This window comes from Haliotis rubra, unplaced genomic scaffold (genome assembly GCF_003918875.1).
Source record: "Haliotis rubra isolate DU_JTF1 unplaced genomic scaffold, ASM391887v1 Scf11, whole genome shotgun sequence".
In the NCBI taxonomy this organism is placed as follows: Eukaryota; Metazoa; Mollusca; class Gastropoda; order Lepetellida; family Haliotidae; genus Haliotis; species Haliotis rubra.
Window position 1 is genome coordinate 122,035 of NW_025765003.1, and position 24,994 is coordinate 147,028.

A 24,994-nucleotide genomic window follows, 5' to 3' on the forward strand; every position below is an offset into this window, starting at 1 on the left:
CACCTGCATCCGCTTCAAGTTTGAGTGGTATTGACTAGTGAAGGCAATGCGTTGGATAATCAAGTTCTCGGTTGTTATGAAACAGGGCTTCCCTCCCGAAGTGCTTCAGATCAATTGAACACCTTTATTATAAACATTACAGATTTGTGACACATTTTCTACAAATATTCTGATAAAGACTCAAATGTCAAGCTTTGCTGGATCTGATCATGGACAACTACACAAAATTTATATGAGATCTTTGAATGTCATTTAGAAGTGATACACATTAGAAAGACAGTTTTATGGATGTCAACTTGTTTATTATGATTAACACAATGTTTCTTAGTATATCCAACTTCTTCATCAGATTGCTCCCTCATTCACCTGTTAGGGAGTAAGGATATACTCCAAAACGTTGTATTCCTCATAATAAAGTAGTTGACTTGTGAGGTGAACCTGGGTCTTTAGCATGACTGCCAAGCTGAATGTACACTTTAAACTCTAGGCTACCCACTGCCTTCGGTTTAAACATATTTATATTTCAAAAGAAATCTGGATCAGTAAAAATAAAATTTACATAAATACCTCTCCAGGTAATGAGTGGAAATGGCTGGTTAGTACACACTGGAGAAGATCCCAGCTAGAAGTGGTCTTCAGTAACCCATGCTTGTTTTCACTAGGGTTGGTGGTTTGTCACAAAGTTGACACAATGAAGCGTTAAGCAACGTTATGCTTTTGTTGTTACAACGTTATTCTATGGACTAAACAGCCATTAATGTTGTCATGAATCGTCTCATTGTTTTAAAGAACATACAAGTTTGAGCAAATTGAACACACATGGGTGGCACATTACTAGTGATGTACGCTGTCAGATGCCGTGTGGGAGGTTGCAGTACCAGCCGAGATCCTGACATCGTGATACATCATTTTTATGTCACCACAAGGTTTAGTTATCTGATGCTAACGTATGCTTTTGTTGTTACAAGCGTTATTTTACGTTGTCTGAACATTCTATTTAGCGTTAATAGTTGAATAGTTTTCCCAGTGGTAAACAGTGTATAGAAACAAAGCAGAAATTTACTTCAATGTTTATACGTCAATTTGCATGTTGTTTTGGTTGTGTGTTTGCTGAAGCTGTATCTGAAGGTGAAGAAAGAATCTCAAAGTGAAAAGCTTGGCAGAAAACTCCATCGTGACACCAAGTTATAAGAAACGTTGTTATAACATTGCAAGGAGCCCGTAACGTTTCCTCAACGTAAATTCGCAACGTTGTTATTACGTTGTGACATAACATTATAAAATGGCGTAATGCTAAGACTGTGACAATGTTGTGTCATGATGTTACCAATCTACAACCTTCCCACAACATTACAAAATGTTGTGTGTTACCTGGGGTAGTGTTGAACATAATGTACAGTTGCACAAATGAAACACATAAAATCAGTATTTTAAAGTCGGTGGTGTCTGTGGAAAAATATAACGAAGCAATATAATAATATTGCTCAAATCTTTTGTTTTTGACAATAAAATTGTGAACTGATTGAAGGACGTCCATGTTTGTGGAACTGCTGACTGAACTATGGCCATGAAGTATTGATTTCAGGTCATAAAAAGTACAAAGTTTGTCTGATGTTGTGGTATTTGTGGCAGGTAAAGAATAAATGAATTGGGTCTTCAACTAACCATGCATGCAGTTCAATGAAGCACTGAAACCGAAGAGCCAGGTTGGAACTGATCTTCTTCCACGACAAACGGGATGATGAGGATGACATGATCTCCACTCCCTCTCTCAGGAGCCCCGTGAAGGTCCGGGTTAGAAGTGGTCTTCAGTAACCCATGCTTGTTGTAAGAGGCAACTAACGGGATCGGTCAGTCGGGCTCGCTGTCATCATTGATGCATGTCACTGTATCCCAGTTGCGCAGGTTGATGCTCAAGATGTCAATCACTGGATTGTCTGGCCCAGGCTCAGCGATTTACAGCCTTCTGTTATATAGCTGTGATATTGAGTGTGATGTGAAACAACAAACAACCAAACAAGGTAAATTCATTCCTCCTTCCCTTATCAACCAGGCAGAACAATTATAGTTGAGATGTTCATCAGAAAATCCCTCAATACTTGATCTCAATACTTGAAATAATATGTCCATTAATATATCTCCAAATGTCATCTGTCAAGAGGTTACTATAGCATTTCATGATACAGCCATGATATTACACTCAAGTAGAATACAAATATACACTTGTGTATTTTTATTGAAGGTTTACTAGGGCTTCAACGAGTCCATTTTCTTGGACTCAAATACTCGAGGGGTGAGACTCGACTCGGACTTGAGTAGTCGAAATTCATACCTTTCAAGCAAACGATAGCATAACTTGCATGACATGTGTTCCGATCACACAAGTGAACACTTACTTCTTTCCGACTTCATACCGTCATGTGACTAACATTTAGCATTGGTCAGAATCAGTATTTGGATGTTTACTTGACAAATGTTTTTTCATCGTACTGGTTTCACAGCCTGCATAACGCAGTGATGTGCCGCATTTGGTTATTTTTCTCTTTTCACTATCCAGATACGCCCATACATTTGATTTTTTATCTTTCTCGATGTCTATCAGTTTTCAAGATATCGTTACCTAATCATTTTAAGAAGTGAAAACGATGTATAATATTTACTCTCATCTGCAGACTTGTAACAACTAATACCATACAGCCACACTGTGTGAGGAGTAAACTAGTTAATCTAGGTGTTAATAAAAACATTATCAGATGTGTTAAAGAATTCAAGGTACATAAAACTCAGTATGTCAGTGTCAATGTCTATCAATCTTCTTTCTTCTCACCCTCTACTGGAGATCCACAGGGCTGTGTTCCTTCATCTGTACTCTTCGTTTTGAATACAAATGACTGTTACTTTTCAATAAATGACTTGTTTACTGTTATATTATATTAAAGTTATATCTTATCCTAATATTAGACGTTAACGGACGCTCATGCTTTGTACATGGCAGACAGACAGTCTGTCAACGTAACCCAATAATTTGAGTTATCTCCCCTTTTCGAGTCCTCGAGTCCTAGAAAATGGACTCGAGTCCAGCTAAACCCGACTCGTCCTCGAGTACTCAAACCCTAAAGTTTACTGATTGTAGAAAATTGATGTGTCGTGTTTGGGCTGGATTTGAATGCAATCAGAAGATGAAGTCTTCAGATCCAGTGTCAGTAAAATGTTTTTCTGATGTACGACTACAGTGTATGAGTAGGATTTGTGTCCAAGCATTCTGTGAACCCTTGGAACTGTCAGTAGATGGTTGTCTGCTGATCGTAACAGTCCTGCAGATACTTTAAAGGTGTGAGATAAGCACCATGATGTTTAGTGATGATCAAGATCTAGACTAACATTTAGGCCCAGAAATGAAGCTTTTTATTTAAACATATATGTCTACAAAATAAATGCAAAGAAATCTAAATGGAGCAAAGAACTATGCTTAATTTCTGAGCTGAATAAAAATACCCGTACTGAAACATTCTAGACTTAAATTTGACTCCTATTTTAATATATTCTCATTGGTGTGGGAGACAGACTTGCTGAAACACTCTGTGACATGCCAGATAATTCTAGACTTGAGTAAGATACCTATTTAATTTATTCTCATGTGTTGAGGAGGCAGGCTTACTGAGGCATTTGATGACTTGTTGTCCTGGGAGACCGTCAAGTCAAGATCTTACACTGAATCCTTGCTTCGATATGTTGTAAGGGTAATGACATCCTGCTTGTATATTATACTGCCAGGGGCAGTTTCTGCCCAAAGCTTTACAAATGAACACTAATCACATTGAGAAGGTATTAATCAACATCTTTTCTAAAAGGGAATGTTGGCCTCACCAATTTGTTTTCTTTAATTAAGGTGAATAACATGTGCCCAGAAAATGACTCCCACACTATCAGTGGTATTAATAAGATGTGGATTTAGTAATGCTTAGCAGGGATAGAGATTCCTTGGGTTAGAGTGACAATGTTGAAATCCTATCAAATGGCATTATGGTTAATATATATCCCAGTGCTTCAACATGTTCTGATCACATCAAGAAATCTTAAACAAGACCTTAGGACACGAATGAATAGAACAGTGTCGGTCATGCTGAGTGAGTGAGTTTAATTTTACGCTGTTTTAGCAATATTCTAGCAATATCACAGCAGGGACACCAGAAATGGGCTTCTACAAATTGTACCTATGTGGGGAATCGAACCGAGCCAATGCTAGGCTACCTATTAGGTGTGAGTGCTAAAGCTTGAACCGCTTAGGCTACCTCACCGTCCCTGTGGGGAATCGAACGAGCCTTAGGTGTGATGAGCTTAAAGCTTGAAATTAGGTACCGTCCCTGTGGGGAATCGAACCTGAGCCTTAGGTGTGATGAGCTGAAAAGCTTGAACCACTAGGCTACCTCACCGCCCCTGTGGGGAATCGAACCTGAGCCTTAGGTGTGATGAGCTAAAGCTTGAACAGCTAGGCTACCTCACCGTCCCTGTGGGGAATCAGACCTGAGCCTTAGGTGTGATGGCGAAAGCTTGAACCGCTAGGCTACCTCACCGTCCCTGTGGGGAATCGAACCTGAGCCTTAGGTGTGATGAGCGAAAGCTTGAACCACTAGGCTACCTCACCGTCCCTGTGGGGAATCGAACCTGAGCCTTAGGTGTGATGAGCGAAAGCTTGAACCGCTAGGCTACCTCACCGTCCCTGTGGGGAATCGAACCTGAGCCTTAGGTGTGATGAGCGAAAGCTTGAACCAGCTAGGCTACCTCACACCGTCCCTGTGGGGAATCGAACCTGAGCCTTAGGTGTGATGGCTTAGCAGCTTGAACCGCTAGGCTACCTCACCGCCCCTGTGGGGAATCGAACCTGAACCTCAGGTGTGATGAGCGAGCAGCTTGAACCACTAGGCTACCTCACCGTCCCTGTGGCTACCTCACGCCCCTGTGAAGTCGAACCTGAGCCTTAGGTGTGATGGCGAGCAGCTTGAACCGCTAGGCTACCTCACCACACCGTCCCTGTGGGGAATCGAACCTGAGCCTTAGGTGTGATGAGCGAAAGCTTGAACCGCTAGGCTACCTCACCGCCCTGTGTGGGGAATCGAACCCTGAACCTCAGGTGTGATGAGCTGAGCTTGAACCACTAGGCTACCTCACCGTCCCTGTGGGGAATCGAACCGAGCCTTAGGTGTGATGAGCCGAGCAGCTTGAACCGCTAGGCTACCTCACGCCCTGTGGAATCGCACCTGAGCCTTAGGTGTGATGGCGAAAGCTTGAACCAGCTAGGCTACCTCACCCGTCCCTGTGGGGAATCGAGACCCGAGCCTTAGGTGTGATGAGCGAAAGCTTGAACCGCTAGGCTACCTCACCGTCCCTGTGGGGAATCAAACCTGAGTCTTAGGTGTGATGAGCGAAAGCTTGAACCACTAGGCTACCTCACCGTCCCTGTGGGGAATCGAACCTGAGCCTTAGGTGTGATGAGCGAACGCTTGAACACCTAGGCTACCTCACCGTCCCGATTTGTCAGACTCAGACATCATTATTATGGACTGTAATCATGCACTTTAAAAGTTGGTGAGTCAGCACTAAATAGCTAACTATGATGAATGGGCTTTGGTTTGTCTGGCTAACCTTTATAGAACTGTCCATACTGGTACTTTGTTCATGATATGTTGGCAATAACTACTCACTTGATATGACACCAGGTGTATAATGGACGGCACATGTTTACCTGTAAAATGCCTGATACTCACTTGATATGACACCAGGTGTTCATTTGAGCGACACATGTTTACCTGTAAATGTCTGACATTCGCTTGATATGACACCAGGTGTTTAATGGAGTGACACAGTAAACTGCTGGAATATTGCTGAGTGCGACATTAAACAACAAACAAAAAAAGGCCAATGACGTGATTTAACAACACAACACAAGTCATCACATGGCCCTCAGTTTTGTTAGCAAAGTGTACTTCAGAAGTGTTAGAGCATATATGTCTGTCATCTAAGCTCTAGTCACTAACAATACTCAAATGGAAAGTCAACAGAATATATCTGACCATTTAGCTAAGGTGAGTTGATAAGATGGATTCACAAAGCATTTCCCAATATCCTAGTAACAAAACGGTTAGTGACTCCAGGTGTTGGATTTACACATGGTACCCCTGAACACAACCAAACCTTGATGAAAGCTGTAACCTCTGAGAACCTCAATGCCCTTTGAGCCGAAATGTCGACATATTCGCACGACATATTATTTTAATAACCATATCTGCACTATATAGTATTTTTGGTTGGTTAAAGAAGAAAATATTAATAACCGTATTATATGTACTTTGACAGAAGGTTTTGTTCCCTGTTGTTTTGTGAGAGATTTTTGGTTGGATATATGACAAGTTTCATGAAAAAGAAAGTTTATTCTTTATACATTTCAGAGCTAATTCTTGCTCCTGATGAAGTAGCACGTATTCATGTTTGTCCAACTTCTAAATGCCATTTAAAGGGATTTAAGAACCAGATTCGGCCAGAGAAAACACAAAATATATTTAATGATTTTATTTCAAAAGTTTATCGTTATTTCCAATATGCATGATTTTCTGTCATATTTTTTGTATCCATCAAAGAAGGGGAGATCTGGACATGAAAATATTTTGGCTCTTGTACCACAGCACGATGAAAAGGGTTTCTATATTTAGTTGGGAGATGAAATCCTTTTTGATAGAAGTGTTTTATTAGTTTTGCTAGATAAAACCATCCAATTTTCTTTGCTAATTCATAAGACATATATTTATCACAGTTGCAAGGGTAGAGATCAAACAAGTTTGTCTTCTTGTATTCATTGCTTTAATATCTGGCAGCGTTCTCACATGTGGTTTCTTAAGGAATAAAGCTCAGCCCAAAGCAAGGCTGAATCAATTAGCGCTTGTTTTGTAAGAAACAACCCTGTCCATCCTATCAACAGCTGTGAATGATGCAGTCAGCTGTTCTGTAATGCCGCACTGATGCAGGTGGACATATAATTTATCATGGAAACAAATATGGGAACACATGAAAGCACAGGTGTTCCTTTAGTCTTTTCCAGGTGTCTTCGCAAGCTTTGTATCACACTGTGGGTGAGAATCTGGGAATAAATAGAGGAATGCTACGATGAAGTGGTGGTCCCTTATTTGTTTCCCTCTGCATCCGGGTAACCTCACTCCCCCCTCATCTCCCCCCTCATCTCTCCCTGCTACATGTTGCTGGTGTTCCATTTCATCGCATCGATATCTCTGTGTGTGAAAACCCTTGCGATGTTTGCAAGGTGTACCGAGTTGCAGGGATGCACAGTTGAGGGGCATTCTGTAGTTTTGTTACAATTCCCATTTTATAAAGTGTTAAAAGTAGTAGCATGAGAGTTTTGCAGAAAAATTTAGCCCACTTTCGAAATTTCACAGTGTGAGATTATTTAAATTTTTTGGAAATATTATTACTTGTGAAAAGGGTGGGGTGGGGGGAGACGGTTGGGTAGCCCAGTGGTTTAAGTGTTCGCTTGTCACGCTGAAGACCCAGTTCGATTCCCCACATGGGTTCAATGTGTGAAGCCCATTTCTGGTGTTCCGCGCCGTGATATTGCTGGAATATTGCTACAAGTGGCGTATAACTCGGAACTCACTCACTCACTCCTGTCTCATATTGTGTTGCTTAATTGTTCTCATCATTTAATATGAACTTGTCAATAACAAGATCATATTTCATCATTAAAACTTTAGAACATGATACTGTCTCTTCATGTCATCTTTATATAAAACTCTTGGTGCTCATATATCTGTGGAGGACATTACTATGCTGGGAATCTTGATCCAACTAGAAACATCAGTCAGTGACTAAGAATTAAATATTCATGTGATTGTTTGCTTGTGTGTGGGGTGATTGTGTGTGTGTGTGTGTGTGTGTGTGTGTGTGTGTGTGTGTGTGTGTGTGTGTGTGTGTGTGTGTGTGTGTGTGTGTGCGCGCTTGGCATGCATGCATATGCATGTGAGTGTGTGGGGTTGCGTGCACCTTTATGTGTCAGTCTGTCTGTGTGTTTGTGTGTCTGTGTGTGTGAATGAGTGAGTTTAGTTTTACACCACACTGAGCAATATTCCAGCTATATGGCGGCTGTCTGTAAATAATCAAGTCCAGTTATCAACAGCATTAGCATCGATCTGCGCAATTGGGAACCGATGGTCTGTTTGTGTGAGTGCATGTGTGTCTATGTGTGAGTACATGTGTGTCTGTGTGAGTGCATGTGTGTCTATGTGTGAGTGTATGTGTGTCTGTGAGTGCATGTGTATCTATGTGTGAGTGCATGTGTGTTTATCGGTGAGAGCATGTGTGCATCTGTGTTTATGTGTGTGTGTTGTTGTGTTTGCATGTGTGTATGTCCTGTGTGCATCTGTGTGTCTGAGTGTTCATCTGTCCTTGTGTTTGTGGTGTTACAGCTGCAATATTCTCACTATATGAAGGCAGCCTGCAAATATTAGAATCTGGACCAGCCAACCTTGCAGGTGACTGATGCAACACCTGACCCTCTTGTCAGCACAGAAACATGCAATGACCCAACACATCAAATCCAATGCTGTTTCCCCTTCTGATCAGCACAGGTTGCTAGGGCCATGGCAACAAATTTTTCATTGTCCCCGCTGCGTAGGGGGACTATGTATTCAGCGGCATCAAGCGTACATACATCCCGATCAGTGGCAAACACTTGTTATTACTTGGTTTACGGATCTGCCGACCCGAAGTGTGAAGAGAGTTGAAAAAAATAAATTGTTTTTACATATTTGTTTTTTGGCCATTAAATGCCGCCGACCTGATAAAAAACAAGTGCCATGTGAATCCAGCTTTGTCATCAGCATACAATGCTGTTGTTGTGACCCATGAAGATCCGGGTTAGAATTGGTCTTCAGTAACTCATGCTTGTCGTAAGAGGCGACAAACAGGATTGGTTGGTCAGGCTTGCTGACTTGGTTGACACATGTCATTGTATCCCAATTGTGTAGATCGATGCTCATGCTGTTGATCACTGGATTGTCTGGTCCTGACTCGATAATTTACAGACCGCCACCATATAGCTGGAATATTGCTGAGAGCGGCGCTAAACAACATCCAACCAACCATCATACAATGCTGTGGGTTCTGTCAAACTGTTGAAAGTCAAGGAGCTGCATCGCTTAGGGATTACCTCCCACTTAAGCTCACACATCATGATATGACTGAAATACTGTTCAAAGCAGAGTTAAACCCAACACTTCCACTTTAACATGTCTGATGCTTCCAGTCATCTGTAAGCGTGTCTACTGATCAGCACAGGGAGTACTGAGCCGTTTCTTTTGAGATGGGTATTTATGAAATCTGAATGATTTTATCTTTCTGTCCACATGAAAGAGAGAAGGGGATGAGGTTACAGAACAGTAATGTCATTATTTAAAGAAGATTGTGATGTTGATTCTTGTCATTTTTGCCATAAGGGATACATGACAACATTGAAACTGGAACCATTACAAGACCATCATGAAATGGGATTCCACTCTCCCCTCACAGACAAAGTTACAAGCTGTAGAGATGCATTATGTCTGCCATGACTTTGTACATTTTCAAAAGCTTTTGTGTAATTCTATATTTTACCAGAAGATTTGATCTTGTGACAGAAAGCCCATTTCTTCATAAACCTATTCTGGTTTTGATAGGTGAGCTGCAGAGCCTCAGGCTGCATTAACTCAAGCAGTTTGTCTTTCACCTGGCACATTGTGATCGAATTACAACATTTTGTGGCATTTAGAAGAAAGGTTAATGGGGTTTTGATCATTTCCTTAATCATGTCGCTTCCAGGATTTTGAACAAATGTCTGTGATACCATAGACAATGCTCTGTTCATTGATCTTGTGCAAACAATGCGAGTTGATAGATAGCACAAAGGAATAAACAACTGAATAATCTTGAGAAAAGGGATTTTGTGACAATGAAAACTACTGTTGAACTCTTTGGCATTACTTCAGTGAACTGCTTCATGGATCTGATGAATGGAAATTGGAAAAAACAAAGTAATAAATCAATCTAAAGTTGACTGTTTTCATTCAAAGGGAAGCAACCTTTTATGTTCACCACAAAGAAATGTGCAGTATTTTAAACTGCATATTGGTGAAGTAAGGTGAGGTGGGTTGGGTTGGGTTGAGTTGAGGTTGAGGTTGGAGGTGAAGTGAGGTGAGGTTAGATGAGTTGTTGTTTAGTGAAGTGAGGTAAGATAATGTTGATGAGGTGAGATAGGTTGTGGTGAGGTGGGTTGAGTTGGGGTGAGGTGAGGATGTGAGGGGTGAGGCAAGGCATGCTGAAATGAGGTGAGATGGGTTGTGGTATTGTGAGGTGAGATGTTGTAAGGTAAGGTGAGATCGGTTTGAGCGAGGTGGGTTTGGATGAGGTGAGAGGGTGGAGTGAAGTGAGGTGAGGTTAGCTGGGTTGTGGTGAGATGAGGTGAGGTGAGGTTAGTTGGGTTGTGGTGAAATGAGGTGAGGTGGATGGGCTGTGGTGAGGTGGGTTGAGTTGGGTTGGGTTGGGTTATGTGAATTGGGGTGAGGTAGGAGGGTAGAAGTGAGGTGAGGTTATATCGTTGGGTTGTGGTGAGATGAGGTGAGTGAGGTGGATGGGCTGTGGTGAGGTGGGTTGGGTTGGGTAATGTGAGTTGGGGTGAGGTAGGAGGGTAGAAGTGAGGTGAGGTTAGCTGGGTTGTGGTGAGATAAGGTGACGTGAGTGAGCTGTGGTGAGGTGAGTTGAAGCATGGTGAAGTGAGTTGAGATGGGTTGTGATGAGCTGAGATGGGGTAGGTGAGGTGGGATAGCGTTTAACATCCTGTTCAGTGTTATTGTACTATATAGCTATAGACACGGACATGTGTGCAAGTACTTGTCAATACAAAATTAAAGTTTTCTTGTTTTGAATATATATTTGTCAAGAATACTTTTGTGTGATTTGATGCTACAGGGATAGGGGCGGGGCTGTGTTGAGAAAATGAAAGCGTACTGGTTAGGTATAGGGACTGTTTGCCTCAGACTTTCTAACTAAATTTGATGTATCATCTACACAATTACAATCTGATAGTCCAGCTGCCTCCTTCAAGAGGCTAAGGTCTAACAATCCAGGACTTTCAGCTGGAGCCAATCAACTCATTGAGAGAGTGATTAAATATATGATGGACAAATTAGCCTGTTGGTATGAAGGACCTCAATCTTGCCAATTGTCAGTTGTGTCCTGTCTAGTAAGTAGCTTAGTGCTTTATGTAGGATAGTCAGGTACAATAATCTGTCTAAATGAAATTTCCAGTCATCAAATATAATTAAAACCCCATAACATATAATATCAGGCACAAAACGTAAGTAGTTACTCAGTCTAAATCTTCAAATTGTTGTGTTCATTGTCAATTTTGTTGGTATTTCCTGCCAAAGTTTAGTCTTTGTTGAACAGTGTTTTGAGTGAAGATGTAATATTTCTTAAATATAAGTTCTTTAAACATGATTATACATCAAGCATGTCTCTTATGATATGCCTTCACTTCCAAAACTCTTCTTTTTAACATAATACAAAGGCAAGGGATTATGAACTTAATAAACATGTCTGCAAAATCTTTTCAAACAGTTATTACGTCAGTTTTATTGTATTGTGAGTATTCTGAAATCTGATTTCACAAAGTCAAATTGGTACATTGTATTGGTTAGACGCCGATGGGGATTGTACTGTGTCTCCTGCTGGAATAAATGTGTCTTTGCATTAAATGCTTTTGGAGTACATTGCCAGTCATCTGCCCCAGTCACCAAGACATCCATGGAAGACAGAGCTTTATCTGCTGCTGCTCTTCCTTACAACCTCCGATGTGCTGCTCTTCCTTACAACCTCCGATGTGCAGCAACCCTGTTCAAGAGTCATTACACAATGCCATTTAGAAAGTGGTCAAATGTAACATATGTTATGTTGAGTGAGTTGAGTTTTACGCCGCACTCAGCAATATGCCAGCTATATGGCTATGGTCTGTAAATAATTGAGTCTGGACCAGACAATCCAGTGATCAACAGCATGAGCATCTATCTGCGCCACCCATGTGTGTTCAATTTGCTCAAACTTGTATGTTCTTTAAAACAATGAGACGCATTCATGATCAGCACATTCAAAAACGTCTACTTTACTCAATGTACTTTTAGCCACGATTCTCTCTGTGTAAACCGTTTAACAGACATCCAGCTGTTTAATGGATTTGCATGCATGTTTCCATCTCCTCAAACAGACACAACAGATGTAATCTCTGAACATAATATGCTGCAATTACAAGATGGAAGATTGTTCACAGCTATTGAAACACAATTTGATAACACATGTCTTCATTAAAGTAATAAGTGTGATTTTGACAATGCCCACACAAATAATGAAACCAATAATTTGTTTACTTTTTTGTTGCTTAACGCCTCATTCAGCAATATTACAGTTACATCACGGTGTTCTGTTAACAATCAAATCTAGACAAAGGAATCCAGTGACTGACATGATGAGCATCGATCTACACAACTGGGATAAACGACATGTGTCAACCAAGTCAGCGAGTCTGACCACCCGAACCCGTTAGTCACCTCTTACAACAAGCATGGGTTACTGAAGGCCAATATGCTAACCCAGACCTTCTCAGGTCAACATATGTTATATTTAAGATTACACTTTCTTATTAAAGTACAGATTCTAGTACTTTTGTTAGTGGAAGTCACCCAACAAAACTACTAGAATGTGTACTTTACTAAGAAAGTGTAATCCCAAATATAACATATGTTACTTGTTCAAGAGACTCTCAAAAATTCAATTCTTTCAGGCTGCTTATTTTCTTTGATAAATCTCCATTGCCTTGAAGTTTCTGTTGACTTCATTTATTATGTTACAATGCCACTAAGCAGCACTGGTTGAACAATACGTGCAAATTTAGTGCATTATTATTATGATGATTATTACTGTAGCACACCGTAACTACCCGAAACATCACTTATTGACCTTGCCCTGTGAAAATTGAGTTTATCTGTATATTGAAAGCCATATTGAGTCCAAATGGGCCTACAGATTGGCTAATTGTCCATCCTTTGTCCGTCTGCTAACTTCTCTGAACACACTGGTCCTGAACTTAGATAGGAAGATGTCTGTCACTATAACAGGACTTTGTTCATGGTAGTATAAAAAATAATTACTTTTTTCTCAGTGAAAATAAATCAGGTGGTTAAATATTGTGTAATCTTCTCAGCAATGGTGTGGTTTAGGATTCTAATATGTGAATTACTGCAGTAATGGGGAATTAACCATTGATGTCAGTGATTCTCATCACATCTACCATGTTGGGCATGTTCTCCAGATCTGATGGGTTGATGAAGCTGAACTGGTGCTTATCTTCCTCATCATAATGGATATCCAGTAAAAGCTGGTTCAAACTGGTTCAAGTCATATGAATTTGAATACAGCTGTCACTGTTATTTTCCAGAACAATGTCTTTTTAAAGCGAATTGTTCTGAAAGTGTTTTGATGGCTCATTACTGGTAATATTCATCATTATACATTTGTGAAAAGCAAATTGATTGGGAGTGAGTGAATGTTGCTTCATGCTCCCTACAGGGATGTTCAAGCAGTATCATTGAGGCCTGAAAATAATGGAGTCTGGATCCAACAGACCAGTGACAGGACACATGAACACAAATCCACTCAATTGAAGCATATGATTGGGTAGACAGTCAGCCAAGTCGCAGATCCTGAACCATCCCGTCAGCTCTGAATACAAGCAGAAGGAGCTGTTCTTACTCAGACGGGGAACTTGGAATGCCGTCAGACAGAATTAGATGCTAAAATATGATGTAGTTCTCAGTAGCAACATGGCTGAAGATTCTCATGTGAATTTAATTGAGACCACTTAAAGATGGAGCTGATGTGCCTCAAATGGAATGAAACACTGTATACCATCTTGTGTATATTTATAGATTCCTTTGTATTAAACATCATGGTACCTTTTCCTACCTAAGTTCCTTTGTATCAATCATCACAACCTCCAGTCGCTACCAAAATCTAACTAAGCTCCAACTTTTTCCTGCTTATGAGAGTAATTTAATTGGAAGGTTATTTAAAATGTGTGATACCTGCTCAAAAAGAAGCCATTCTTTTTTAACCGGACAAGGGTATTTATTGTGATAGAATGGAGTTGCTATACATTGGTACATCAAGGATGTGATTGGACAAGAAGACCTGCAAGTATATGGCAACACACTAGCCATACATCTTGATTGTGTAGCGGCCATAACTTTTTCCAGCCCCATGATGGTATTTACGATGTGGACCTCTTGATCCAGGGTCGGACACCAGAGGACATATAAGATGTTAACCCTTTCCGCAAGCTGACAAAGAAAGGTGGCCCATAGTTGGCCCATAATCACCAGTTTGGTTGGCCCATTGTTGGCAAACTGACGATGGGCCCACTTGGATATGCTCATCGGGTCCACGTTGGCCCATCATGTTGGCTGATTGTTGGGCCAACGAATGAAAATTCACACAAAACCATGGCCCATAGTTGGCCCAACGTAGTGATTTTGTTGGCCTTATGTTGGCACAACTGTATTTCAACATTTAGCTCTTTCCTGACCTCTGCAATCAGAAACATATATAAACAACACAACAAGTTAATCAAGTGAACTATTTAATTCTTTTTTTCATTGTTATTTGAACATTATTGTATTTCTTGAAAATATTCTTGTCTTAGGTCTTTTGGCTGTCGCCGCTGACAGGTTTTTCGAACTGCTCCTGAAAAAAACAACCCAAAAATTTCATGAAACTGTCAGATATCATAATTTTAAACATGAGAACTATCGTAAAAGGACATAGTATTTGACCTTATGTTTTATTTGAAACATACAACTTAATGATTGAAAACTTCTTGTTTATTGCACAGAGTGACGTTCGGATGTAGATTCTTACACTGTTATCAAGCTAAAACCAAATGATGAGAAGTATATATGAGTAGTATGTTTTGACAATCAGCAGATTGACATTAACAACAACATGTAATTGAATAACAACTGGTACATTATTGGGAGAGGCCAGATGGGGACTAAGAACAACAAATGGAATGGTGATGAAGCCAATAAACAAGGGGGATTCAGTTGTAACAACAAGCTGATAGGGTGCTTTGATAGAGTCTATAGTTTGATTAGTTCTTCATTGGTCTGTCGTTTTCATGTGACTGCAAAATTTGGTTTTGTTGCAATTATTAGATTTTGTGTTAGTGAGCAATTCATTGGTCTCAAATGAAATCAAACAGACTATGAGTTGGTGGGTTACTGGTTGAGGCTTGTGAAGACATGTTGTAGGTGGTTCTGCTCATGTTCTAGGTCATGGCTGCTGGAGGAATGTTCTTAGCGTGCTTGATCAGGGTTGAGATGACGCCAAACTTAGTTTTAGGGGGCTGGTTTGACAAATTTGAAATCTTATCCACCAAGAATCAGGACTTCACAAAAAGAAAACTTTTGGAAGCCATCGAAATCAGCCGCCACAAACCTTTGATCAATAGAGACCAAGGATACTACATACCATTGGGATATGAAGAACTAATCAAACTATAGACTCTATCAAATCACCCTATCAGGTTGTTACAACCTAACACCCCACCCCCTACCCCCTCCCTTCCTTGTTAATTGGTTTCATCACTAGATCCATTTGTTGTTCTTAGTCCCCAACTGGCCGCTCCCAATTATGTTTATTTGACAAAACATACTATGTACATGTATATATACTTCTCATCATTTGGTTGTAGTCACTTTTAGCTTGATAACGGTGTAAGAATCTACATCGAAACGTCGCTCTATACAATAAACAAGAAGTTGTCATCCATAGAGTTGTATGTTTCATTTTTGACTCACCAACTTCTAGAATGCTGTTCAAATAATGTTTTATTTGGATATGACGTGTAACTACTATAACTGTGACACATATATCTGATATGATGATGTTTAGCAATTATTGGTTGTAAAGATGAATAATAGAGAGAGTTGTATATGGAAACAGGAGTGTAACTGACAAACACATAATGTTAATAAAGTAAACACAATAAATTTAAATAATTTAAAATGAAATGAGATTTATCAAAGTGGTTAAAACAGGCTACCTAAAGAAAAGAGTCAATTAAATCTTTTATCTACTCAATCAATTGCCTTTCAATACAGTATGTGTCAGTTTCTTTAGCCTAAATGATGATTTAAACCAATTATTTCACAATATATTCGCAATTCAGTATCACAGAAATAACAATGCATATTTACCAGTTGAAGGCCTCCAGAAATGTAGTGTCGTCTGCTCTTTGAATATCAGGTAAAGCTATCAATGATGACAAGTTTGGTATTCAATTTGGAGAAAACAACGCTGTAAAATTCACTGCATCATAGTTGAAAGACAGGGAAATGGATTCTTTCTTTTTGTCTGTGTAATTATTTCAACTTTCATCAAAATCTTTATAAGAAAACATTGCTAAAAATGGCCGTGTGCTCACTCTTTTATTCACAATGTTGGGCCAACGGTGGCCCAACTTTTGAAATAGATGTAAGATCAGGAAAAATAGGCAGAGTTTTTCAAATGTTGGCCCACTGTTGGACCAACGTGTCAAAAGCCACCGTTACTTTTAAGTCATTAAGATAACGTTGGGCCAATGTTGTCAAACTGTTGGCCAACCAACCAACCATATACCAACATTGGCCCAACACACCTTTGCTATCTGGGTCAAAGAGTGTGCCCTGCCCCATGTTGGGTGCCAATATTGCAGACATAAAATGTTATCGTCCCATGTTGGGAAACAAGCCTCGGAACTTCAGATCTCAGTCAGACGTCTTGTCCTGATGGACAAAGTAAAGATGTCATCTGTGGGATGAATACATGCTGGTATATAGTTGTGTGGAAAACATTACAGTCAGCTTGTACCAGGAACAGTCTTTATGTGATGTAATATGGTGCATGTCAGTGATGAATACCCTTGTCTGAGTAGATAACATTGAATGGCTGGCCAACAGGAACTGATCACACTCTTGGGTGGCCACAGACGGAGTCATTAAAGACCTGTAATTGCTATTTGGCAAGATGTGATCAGAAATAATTGCTATCTACACATTTAATTCGTTACAGTGTATGATCTGTCTGTATCGTGTAGAAATTACCTTCATGTCAAAACTAATCCTAATACCCCATTATTTCTGCAATGGATAAATGCCTTGATATTATACATTGTATTAAGTGGCCTTGTCTGACTGAAAACTTGCAGAACATTGGGATGGAGCTGTCTTCTGACCTGTTAGCTGGTCATGCTAACAACACTGAGTTTTCTTCCATCTATCGTCCATCTTCCTTTATTCTAAAATGTGTGAAACCCATCCCTTGTGTCATTTTCCAGAATTGTGTGGACAGAGATATAAGCAAATACTCACCGGTTCAGTGTCCTTTATTACCGCACTCAGCAATTTTCCAGCGATATGACGGAGGTATGTAATCAAGTCTGGACCAGACAATCCAGTGATCAACATCATGAGCATCGATCTACGCAATTGGGATACGATGACATTTGTCAAACAATTCAGCGAGCCTGACCACCTGATCCTGCTAGTTGCCTCTTACAACAAGCATGGTTTGATGAAGACCAACTCAACTTCCAAAGAACCTTGTTATCATTTGCAATTTTTAGATCCATGGAAATTACAAACACACAACTCATGGGTTATCCAGCTGAGTTACAGAGTTCAAGTTTGTCATTTTGACCAAAACAGATCACAGATTGGAATATTTTCCCTGAAGAGTGTGTGAGTAAGATTTTACATGTATTTAAGCAATGCCAGTATTCCAGCAATATCACACCAGGGTACACCATAAATTGGCTACTTACACTATACCCATGAGGGGAATCAAACCCAGGCCTTCAGTGTGATAAGCTGGTGCCTTAACCACAAGGCTACCCCACCCCCTCCTACATGAAGAAAGAACTCAAGTGTGTTAACCCGTGAAGGTCCGACTGACTGACTGACTGAGTTTGGTTTTACTCCGCTTTTAGCAATATTCCAGCAACATCACGGCTGGGGACACCAGAAATGGGCTTCACACATTGTACCCATGTGGGGATTTGAACCCGGGTCTTCGGCGTGACGAGCCAACGCTTTAACCACTAGGCTACCCACGCCCTCGTGAAGGCCCGAGTTACAAGCGACTAACGGGATTGGGTGTTCAGGCTAGCTGATTCAGTTGACACATGTCATCGGTTCCCAATTGCGTAGATTGATGCTCATGCTGTTGATCACTGGATTGTCTGGTCCAGACTCGATTATTTACAGACTGCCGCCATATAGCTGGAATATTGCTGAGTGCGGCATAAAACTAAACTCACTCACTCACTCAAGAGTATCTCTCTCAAGGTTGAATATGAAGACTGATGCCAATCTGATCTCTCTTTGTACAGAAAATACTTCTAACAATTGTTGACATATTTAAATAGCATCCAAATTAGGCTAATGACAAACTGAAAACTTATCTTCTTGTTTTCTAATTTTAGAAAATTAGCTTCAAAATCACTCTTCTTTATATTATTTATACTAGCCACATAAAGAAACTGTGCACACAGAAAATTCCTTCAGAATTGGAATACAACACAGAAAAGACGACATGATGTAGACACTTTATAAGCTGAAGTATCGGGCCTCAACAACATGTTAAAAGAACATGAACAATATCCATAACGATGACGTCAGAAGTTCAAAAATTGAGTCGGGGGTCACACGTCAAAGTCACAAAGTCAATAACGGGTATGACCATCATGCCAGAACGTGGGTGGTCGGCGACGTCATTACTGTTTCCCTAACGACTGACCAATGCAGATATCGTGTTACGATGGCATTGGAAATGTGCTGCCACCTGTTGTTGGCTCATGCCTGCTCGAACCATTCCAATGGCTTCATGATGTTGAGCACATGTTAATCTTGGCATGATGTGCATGTGACTTCTCATGTGAATTTGTGAACGTTTGAATGACCAAAGATCAAGCTTTCGACAGTGCCAGCAATTTCTGAATTTCACATGTTGTGTGCAGCTGCACAGGCTGCAGGTGCAGTAACACATTGCAAGTCCATAGGCCACCATCAATGACGTCACGTCGCCTGGCACCTGCATGAGCGTTTGATTGTCTCCAATACTTGCTATGTACACACCTTTATTTATGCATAAAGCAAGCTGTCTGCCTATCTTTATATTTTCTGTGTGCACAGTTTTTTTATGTGGCCAGTATACATTTATTCATATATTCATAATTTTGCTGAAAATGTGCTCAACTTGTCTGCTGCCAGATTCAGTCATGACTGGAATTCAAAGCTGGAATGTAAACAGCCTGGAACAAGACTTACTGCGCAAGAAGATATTTTGAATTTAGAATGTAATTATATTCTAGTGATAAGGTTTTAGTTAGTTAATCATTATTGAAAGTAGAACGTAATGCTACTTGGAAATCATGTAGAACGTAAAATCTACGAATAACCTACACAAGGCTTTCAGATATCTTGTATCAGGTGTAACATGATTAAACTTGTCTAGGAAAAGATGCCAAGAGATACGAATACTGTTTCAGCAAAAGAAAATTATTAACTCTGGTAATTACAAGAGTTATAATAACTGAAACGATCATATAGTCATTGCCTTAAAATAAGTAGTATAGGTTTGTTGATTTTTAATGTTAGATTCTGCAATATTTTAGCCATGCACCAATATTTAGTCTCAGAAATTAACATGCTGCTCATAAAATATCCTGAAGTTATCATCATAAAATATAAGGAGGTTCCTTTAGACATTTATGATACAGCTTTAATCTGGCTGGCCAAATATTGCATTTTATCACTTTTAATATCTTTATTGAATGTTACAACTAAAATATCACAGCAAAAATTGAATGTATTATTTCTGAAAAAAACAACAACAATAGTTTGTGATATAGCTTTTCTGATCATTGGAAGTTTGTCTGAAGTTATTGTGGTAGTATGTTTTAACTGAATCATCAGCAGGCTGTTAGAGAGAAATTATTGCACAGCTCATTTATATTTCCAGCTTAGTTTGCATGGCACTATACACAGTAAGGTTAGTGAGTGAGTGAGTTGGGTTTTATGCCGCTTTTAGCAATATTCCAGCAATATCATGGAGGGGGACATCAGAAATGGGCTTCACAAATTGTACCCATGTGGGGAATCGAACCCAGGTCTTTGGCATTACGACTGAATGCTTTAACCACTAGACTACCCCACCGTCCCTATAGTAACCTTGATCTCTGCAACTAAAGCAATGCCTTGCAGAACACCAGATGTACATTTAATGGTAAATCGATGTGTCTTGTGTCTCGAATTTAAAAGTTTGACACACCAAGTTTGTTAATGCCTGTTCATTAAATATGGTACCTTAATTTGCTGAAGGGATACAATCTATCTTTTTGGTCAGCATGATACACAAAATATTTTGTTCCAACTAACAATAAAAATATATATATATATTGTTCCAAAACACTTGATCCAGTCGAGGGGTGCACATTGTGCATGGGTATGCAATTTTCTCCAGAAATTAGGTAAACCATGCAAGCTCCATGCACTGCAACATGATCAAACAATGTAGTGTTCCCAATGTATGAATCATAGAAACACTCCACACACTGCTCCTGTGGTAACTGATAATAACTGGTAGTCCCAGTGCTACTTATCAGTCAAGTTCTGCCTATTCATTGGACACCCAGATTGATCACAAATCAAATATAACTGCTAATCTTCAACATATACGAATTACATCTGGCAAACAAACACAAATGGGTAGCTGTGAAGCTTTCATTGGTTTACTCAGTTCTTATAGAGTCAAATGACCCAGTAATACATACTAAAACTATCCAGCACAGCCCAGATTAGCATAGTCTTTGGTTAAAACAAGCACTGGTTACCTTTGTCTGTGTCAAGAATGCAGCCAGTGAATTATATACTGGGCAAAAATAGTTAGGGATATATGTAAATTTTTCAATTATGAATAATGATCTATTTATTCATTGACACACTGATAAAATATCAATCATAAAAATACCAATATCCCTAACTTATTTTGTCCAGTATATGTTGAACCTTGAAGCCCCTGTTTAGACAGTTGATCAAAAGCTGGTATTTGCTTTACTAGATACATTTCTTTGTAAGTTGTTTTATTTAGGTTTTACCAAGTTAATGCCATAAATTTTCATTCAGTGTTAATGTCGTAATTATGGTCACAGTTTTTATGCTTTTAGTCCTTTGAAAAGGAATAACCTGATGAAAGTTTAGATTACAACCACTCTTTTAAAAAAGCAACAACTATTGTTTTCAAGAATTGTATATACTGAACAACATTAGAAACGCACCACGCTAAACCACACCGATGATGCTCAGATATCATGGATACATTTCAGTCTGATGGGGATATTTCGTATTATATGGATGGTGCGTTTCTAATGTTGTTCAGTATATATACACATAAAATTCTTACTAATTTTTAGGGTAGGTGGGGAAGCCTAGTGGTTAAAGCGTTAGGTCATCATATTGAGACCCTGGTTTGATTCCCCACAGGGGCTCAATGTGAGAAGCCCATTTCCGATGGTTTCCCGCGGCAATATTGCTATAATATTGCTAAAAGCGGCGTAAAACTAAACTCACTATCTAATTTAAAAAAAATTTGAAACATGGAGCATTGAAAGAAAATGTCAAGTCACTAACACTAATAAATCACATAAATTGTAATTGAGCAGCTCTTTATTGCTGAAGTAACAAAGTGATTCAAAATTTAGACATTTATACTGATTGGTCAACATTGTGCCCAGCTTGACACTTGCTATGTCAACTGTTAATCCCTGACAAGATATGATATATATGTTTTACTGCCATCCCATGATGATAACATGTTCAGATGATATGGTTAGGAAAGGTACAATTTAGGTATTGTTTGTAAAGGATTGTCAAGTGATTGAGTTTAGTTTGACACCACACTCAGCAATATTCCAGCTACATGTAAATAATCGAGTCTGGACCAGACAATCCAGTGATCAACAGCATGAGCCTCGAACTACACAATTGGGATACGATGACATGTGTCAACCAAGTCAGTGAGCCTAACCACCCGATCCCGATTAGTCGCCTCTTACAACAAGCAGGATTATCAAACAGTTCTTTCATAAACACTTGTATTATATGTCAGCAGAATGATGAGACCTCACAGAAATTTGAAGTTTTGAATTTGAATATATACTTGTGTAGAACTGAGAAAGTTTGTTCACTGTTCAAGCTGCACCCAGCAGACTTCAATCTTGACTGTATTTTTGCATTTTATGTTTTGTTCTGTATGGATTACAGTACACCCATCAGTGGATTGATAATCGGTTTTAATCGGTTTTACATCCAGGTTGATCTCATGACTTCAATCAGTTGCCTATTGTAAACCAAGATCATCCCTTGTGTACAACTAAGAATTTTTGTTGACTGTTCAAGTCTTGAAGTTTTATTTTGCTTTAAGCCAGACCAAATTTATATCTTGTTTTATGGATTTTTGTCCTCAGAAAAGGCAGGAGGGAATTTTTTTTTTTAAATCACCAGTCAAAGTAATATTCCGTCTAAATACTAGAAGCATTACATTAAAAACATTAGGATTTTATTTTTTTAGCGGGGAAAAATACTTTTGAATCAGTGCTGAACCTATTCTAAACCAAGTTCCTCTGTTGCAGCACCTGATGAAGGAGCTGGAGGAGGAGAGGGAACGACGATGGAAAGCAGAGCAGGCAGCCAAGAAACTGGCCGACCATATCCGTGCGGTACAAGCTAAAGGTAGGAAATGAACTGTGGGACCATATACTTGTTGTCTTACTGTACTGGAAAGCAGAGCAGGCAGCCAAGAAACTGGTCAACCATATCCGTGCGGTACAAGCTAAAAGGTAGGAAATGAACTGTGGGACCATATCCTGTACTGGAAAGCAGAGCAGGCGCCAAGTACAAGCGCGGTAAAGTAAAAGGTAGGAAATGAACTGTGGGACCATATACTTGTTGTCTTACTGTACTGGAAAGCAGAGCAGGCAGCCAAGAAACTGGCTGACCATATCCGTGCGGTACAAGCTAAAGGTAGGAAATGAACTGTGGGACCATATACTTGTTGTCTTACTGTACTGGAAAGCAGAGCAGGCAGCCAAGAAACTGGCCGACCATATCCGTCGCGCGGTACAAGCTAAAGGTAGGAAATGAACTGTGGGACCATATACTTGTTGTCTTACTGTACTGGAAAGCAGAGCAGGCAGCCAAGAAACTGGCCGACCATATCTTGTTGCTTACTGTACAAGCTAAAGGTAGGAAATGAACTGTGGGACCATATACTTGTTGTCTTACTGTACTGGAAAGCAGAGCAGGCAGCCAAGAAACTGGCCGACCATATCCGTGCGGTACAAGCTAAAGGTAGGAAATGAACTGTGGGACCATATACTTGTTGTCTTACTGTACTGGAAAGCAGAGCAGGCAGCCAAGAAACTGGCCGACCATATCCGTGCGGTACAAGCTAAAGGTAGGAAATGAACTGTGGGACCATATACTTGTTGTCTTACTGTACTGGAAAGCAGAGCAGGCAGCCAAGAAACTGGCCGACCATATCTGTGCAGTACAAGCTAAAGGTAGGAAATGAACTGTGGGACCATATACTTGTTGTCTTACTGTACTGGAAAGCAGAGCAGGCAGCCAAGAAACTGGCCGAACATATCCGTGCGGTACAAGCTAAAGGTAGGAAATGAACTGTGGGACCATATACTTGTTGTCTTACTGTACTGGAGAGCAGAACAGGCAGCCAAGAAACTGTCCGCCCATATGCGTACAGTACACACTAAAGGTAGGAACATGAACTGTGGGACCACGTCCTTGTCGTCCTTACAGTAGTGATAATCAGCAAGAAACTGGCTGACCAAATCCTTGTTGTCCTGGGTGCCTTTTGTACAAAACAATCTTCCCGCTAAGGTTATCATACCATAACACAGAATTATGACCGTCATACTGTTTATGTTATTTTGAACAAGAGCACCCTGACCATCTGCAGAAACACACAGAAAGAAACCAGCTCACCAAATCTGTTTAGTTCATACTTGCAGCAGGAACACAAAGAAAAATACCACATACTATATTTTTGCAGTTTTGACTACTTTTACAAGGCTGTAATTCTAACTTCTGCAGGTTTTGTGCACTCTTGGAATTTTGTTTATGTGTCAGTAAATGAGGCAAAACCATACTCAATAACTTATCTTGACCCTTATGGTTCCTTATCCAGAAAGAATCACAATCATAAAGGTGAATGTGTGGTCATGTATAAACAGTATCTGCTATCTTTCTCATTTGTTCTCATTTCTCGCCAATTACTTTCATAAAACATGGTGTGACTGGGATATACTTGATATTTCTTCAGTCTGAGTTTACCTTTGGCTTTCTGCTCTGGGTGCTGTTCCACTAACCGATCTTAGCCCTATGCTAATCGTAAACCCCTAAAATCCCAATCTTAGCATGATGTTACAATTAGCATACCATTCCACTAACCGATCTTACCCAAGTCAATCATAAAGTTCAGATCCAAAGTCTAAGTTGCTCATGACCAACTTAAGATCACTATAATCAATCGTAGAGAAGGAAGGAACAATGTACTTTACACATTGAAACACAATGTCACAAGACAGATTGTCCTGATTGTGTGGAGATTTCTTGTCAGGCAGGCACAATGTACTTTACACATTGAAGCACAATGTCACAAGACAGATTGTCCTGATTGTGTGGAGATTTCTTGTCAGGCAGGCACAATGTACTTTACACATTGAAGCACAATGTCACAAGACAGATTGTCCTGATTGTGTGGAGAGTTTCTTGTCAGGCAGGCACAATGT

At 39.8% G+C, this 24,994-nt stretch overlaps 1 protein-coding gene across 1 annotated transcript in view; it reads left to right on the forward strand.

Annotated features, from left to right (window-relative positions):
• The first annotated feature begins 22,821 nt into the window (after window positions 1-22,821).
• LOC124284024 (leucine-rich repeat and coiled-coil domain-containing protein 1-like) overlaps window positions 22,822-24,994 on the forward strand; it is a 119,997-nt gene continuing 117,824 nt past the window's right edge. The window contains 1 exon segment of the mRNA XM_046720065.1: window positions 22,822-22,916. Coding sequence (XP_046576021.1) covers window positions 22,823-22,916 — 94 coding nt within the window. The 5' untranslated portion in view covers window position 22,822.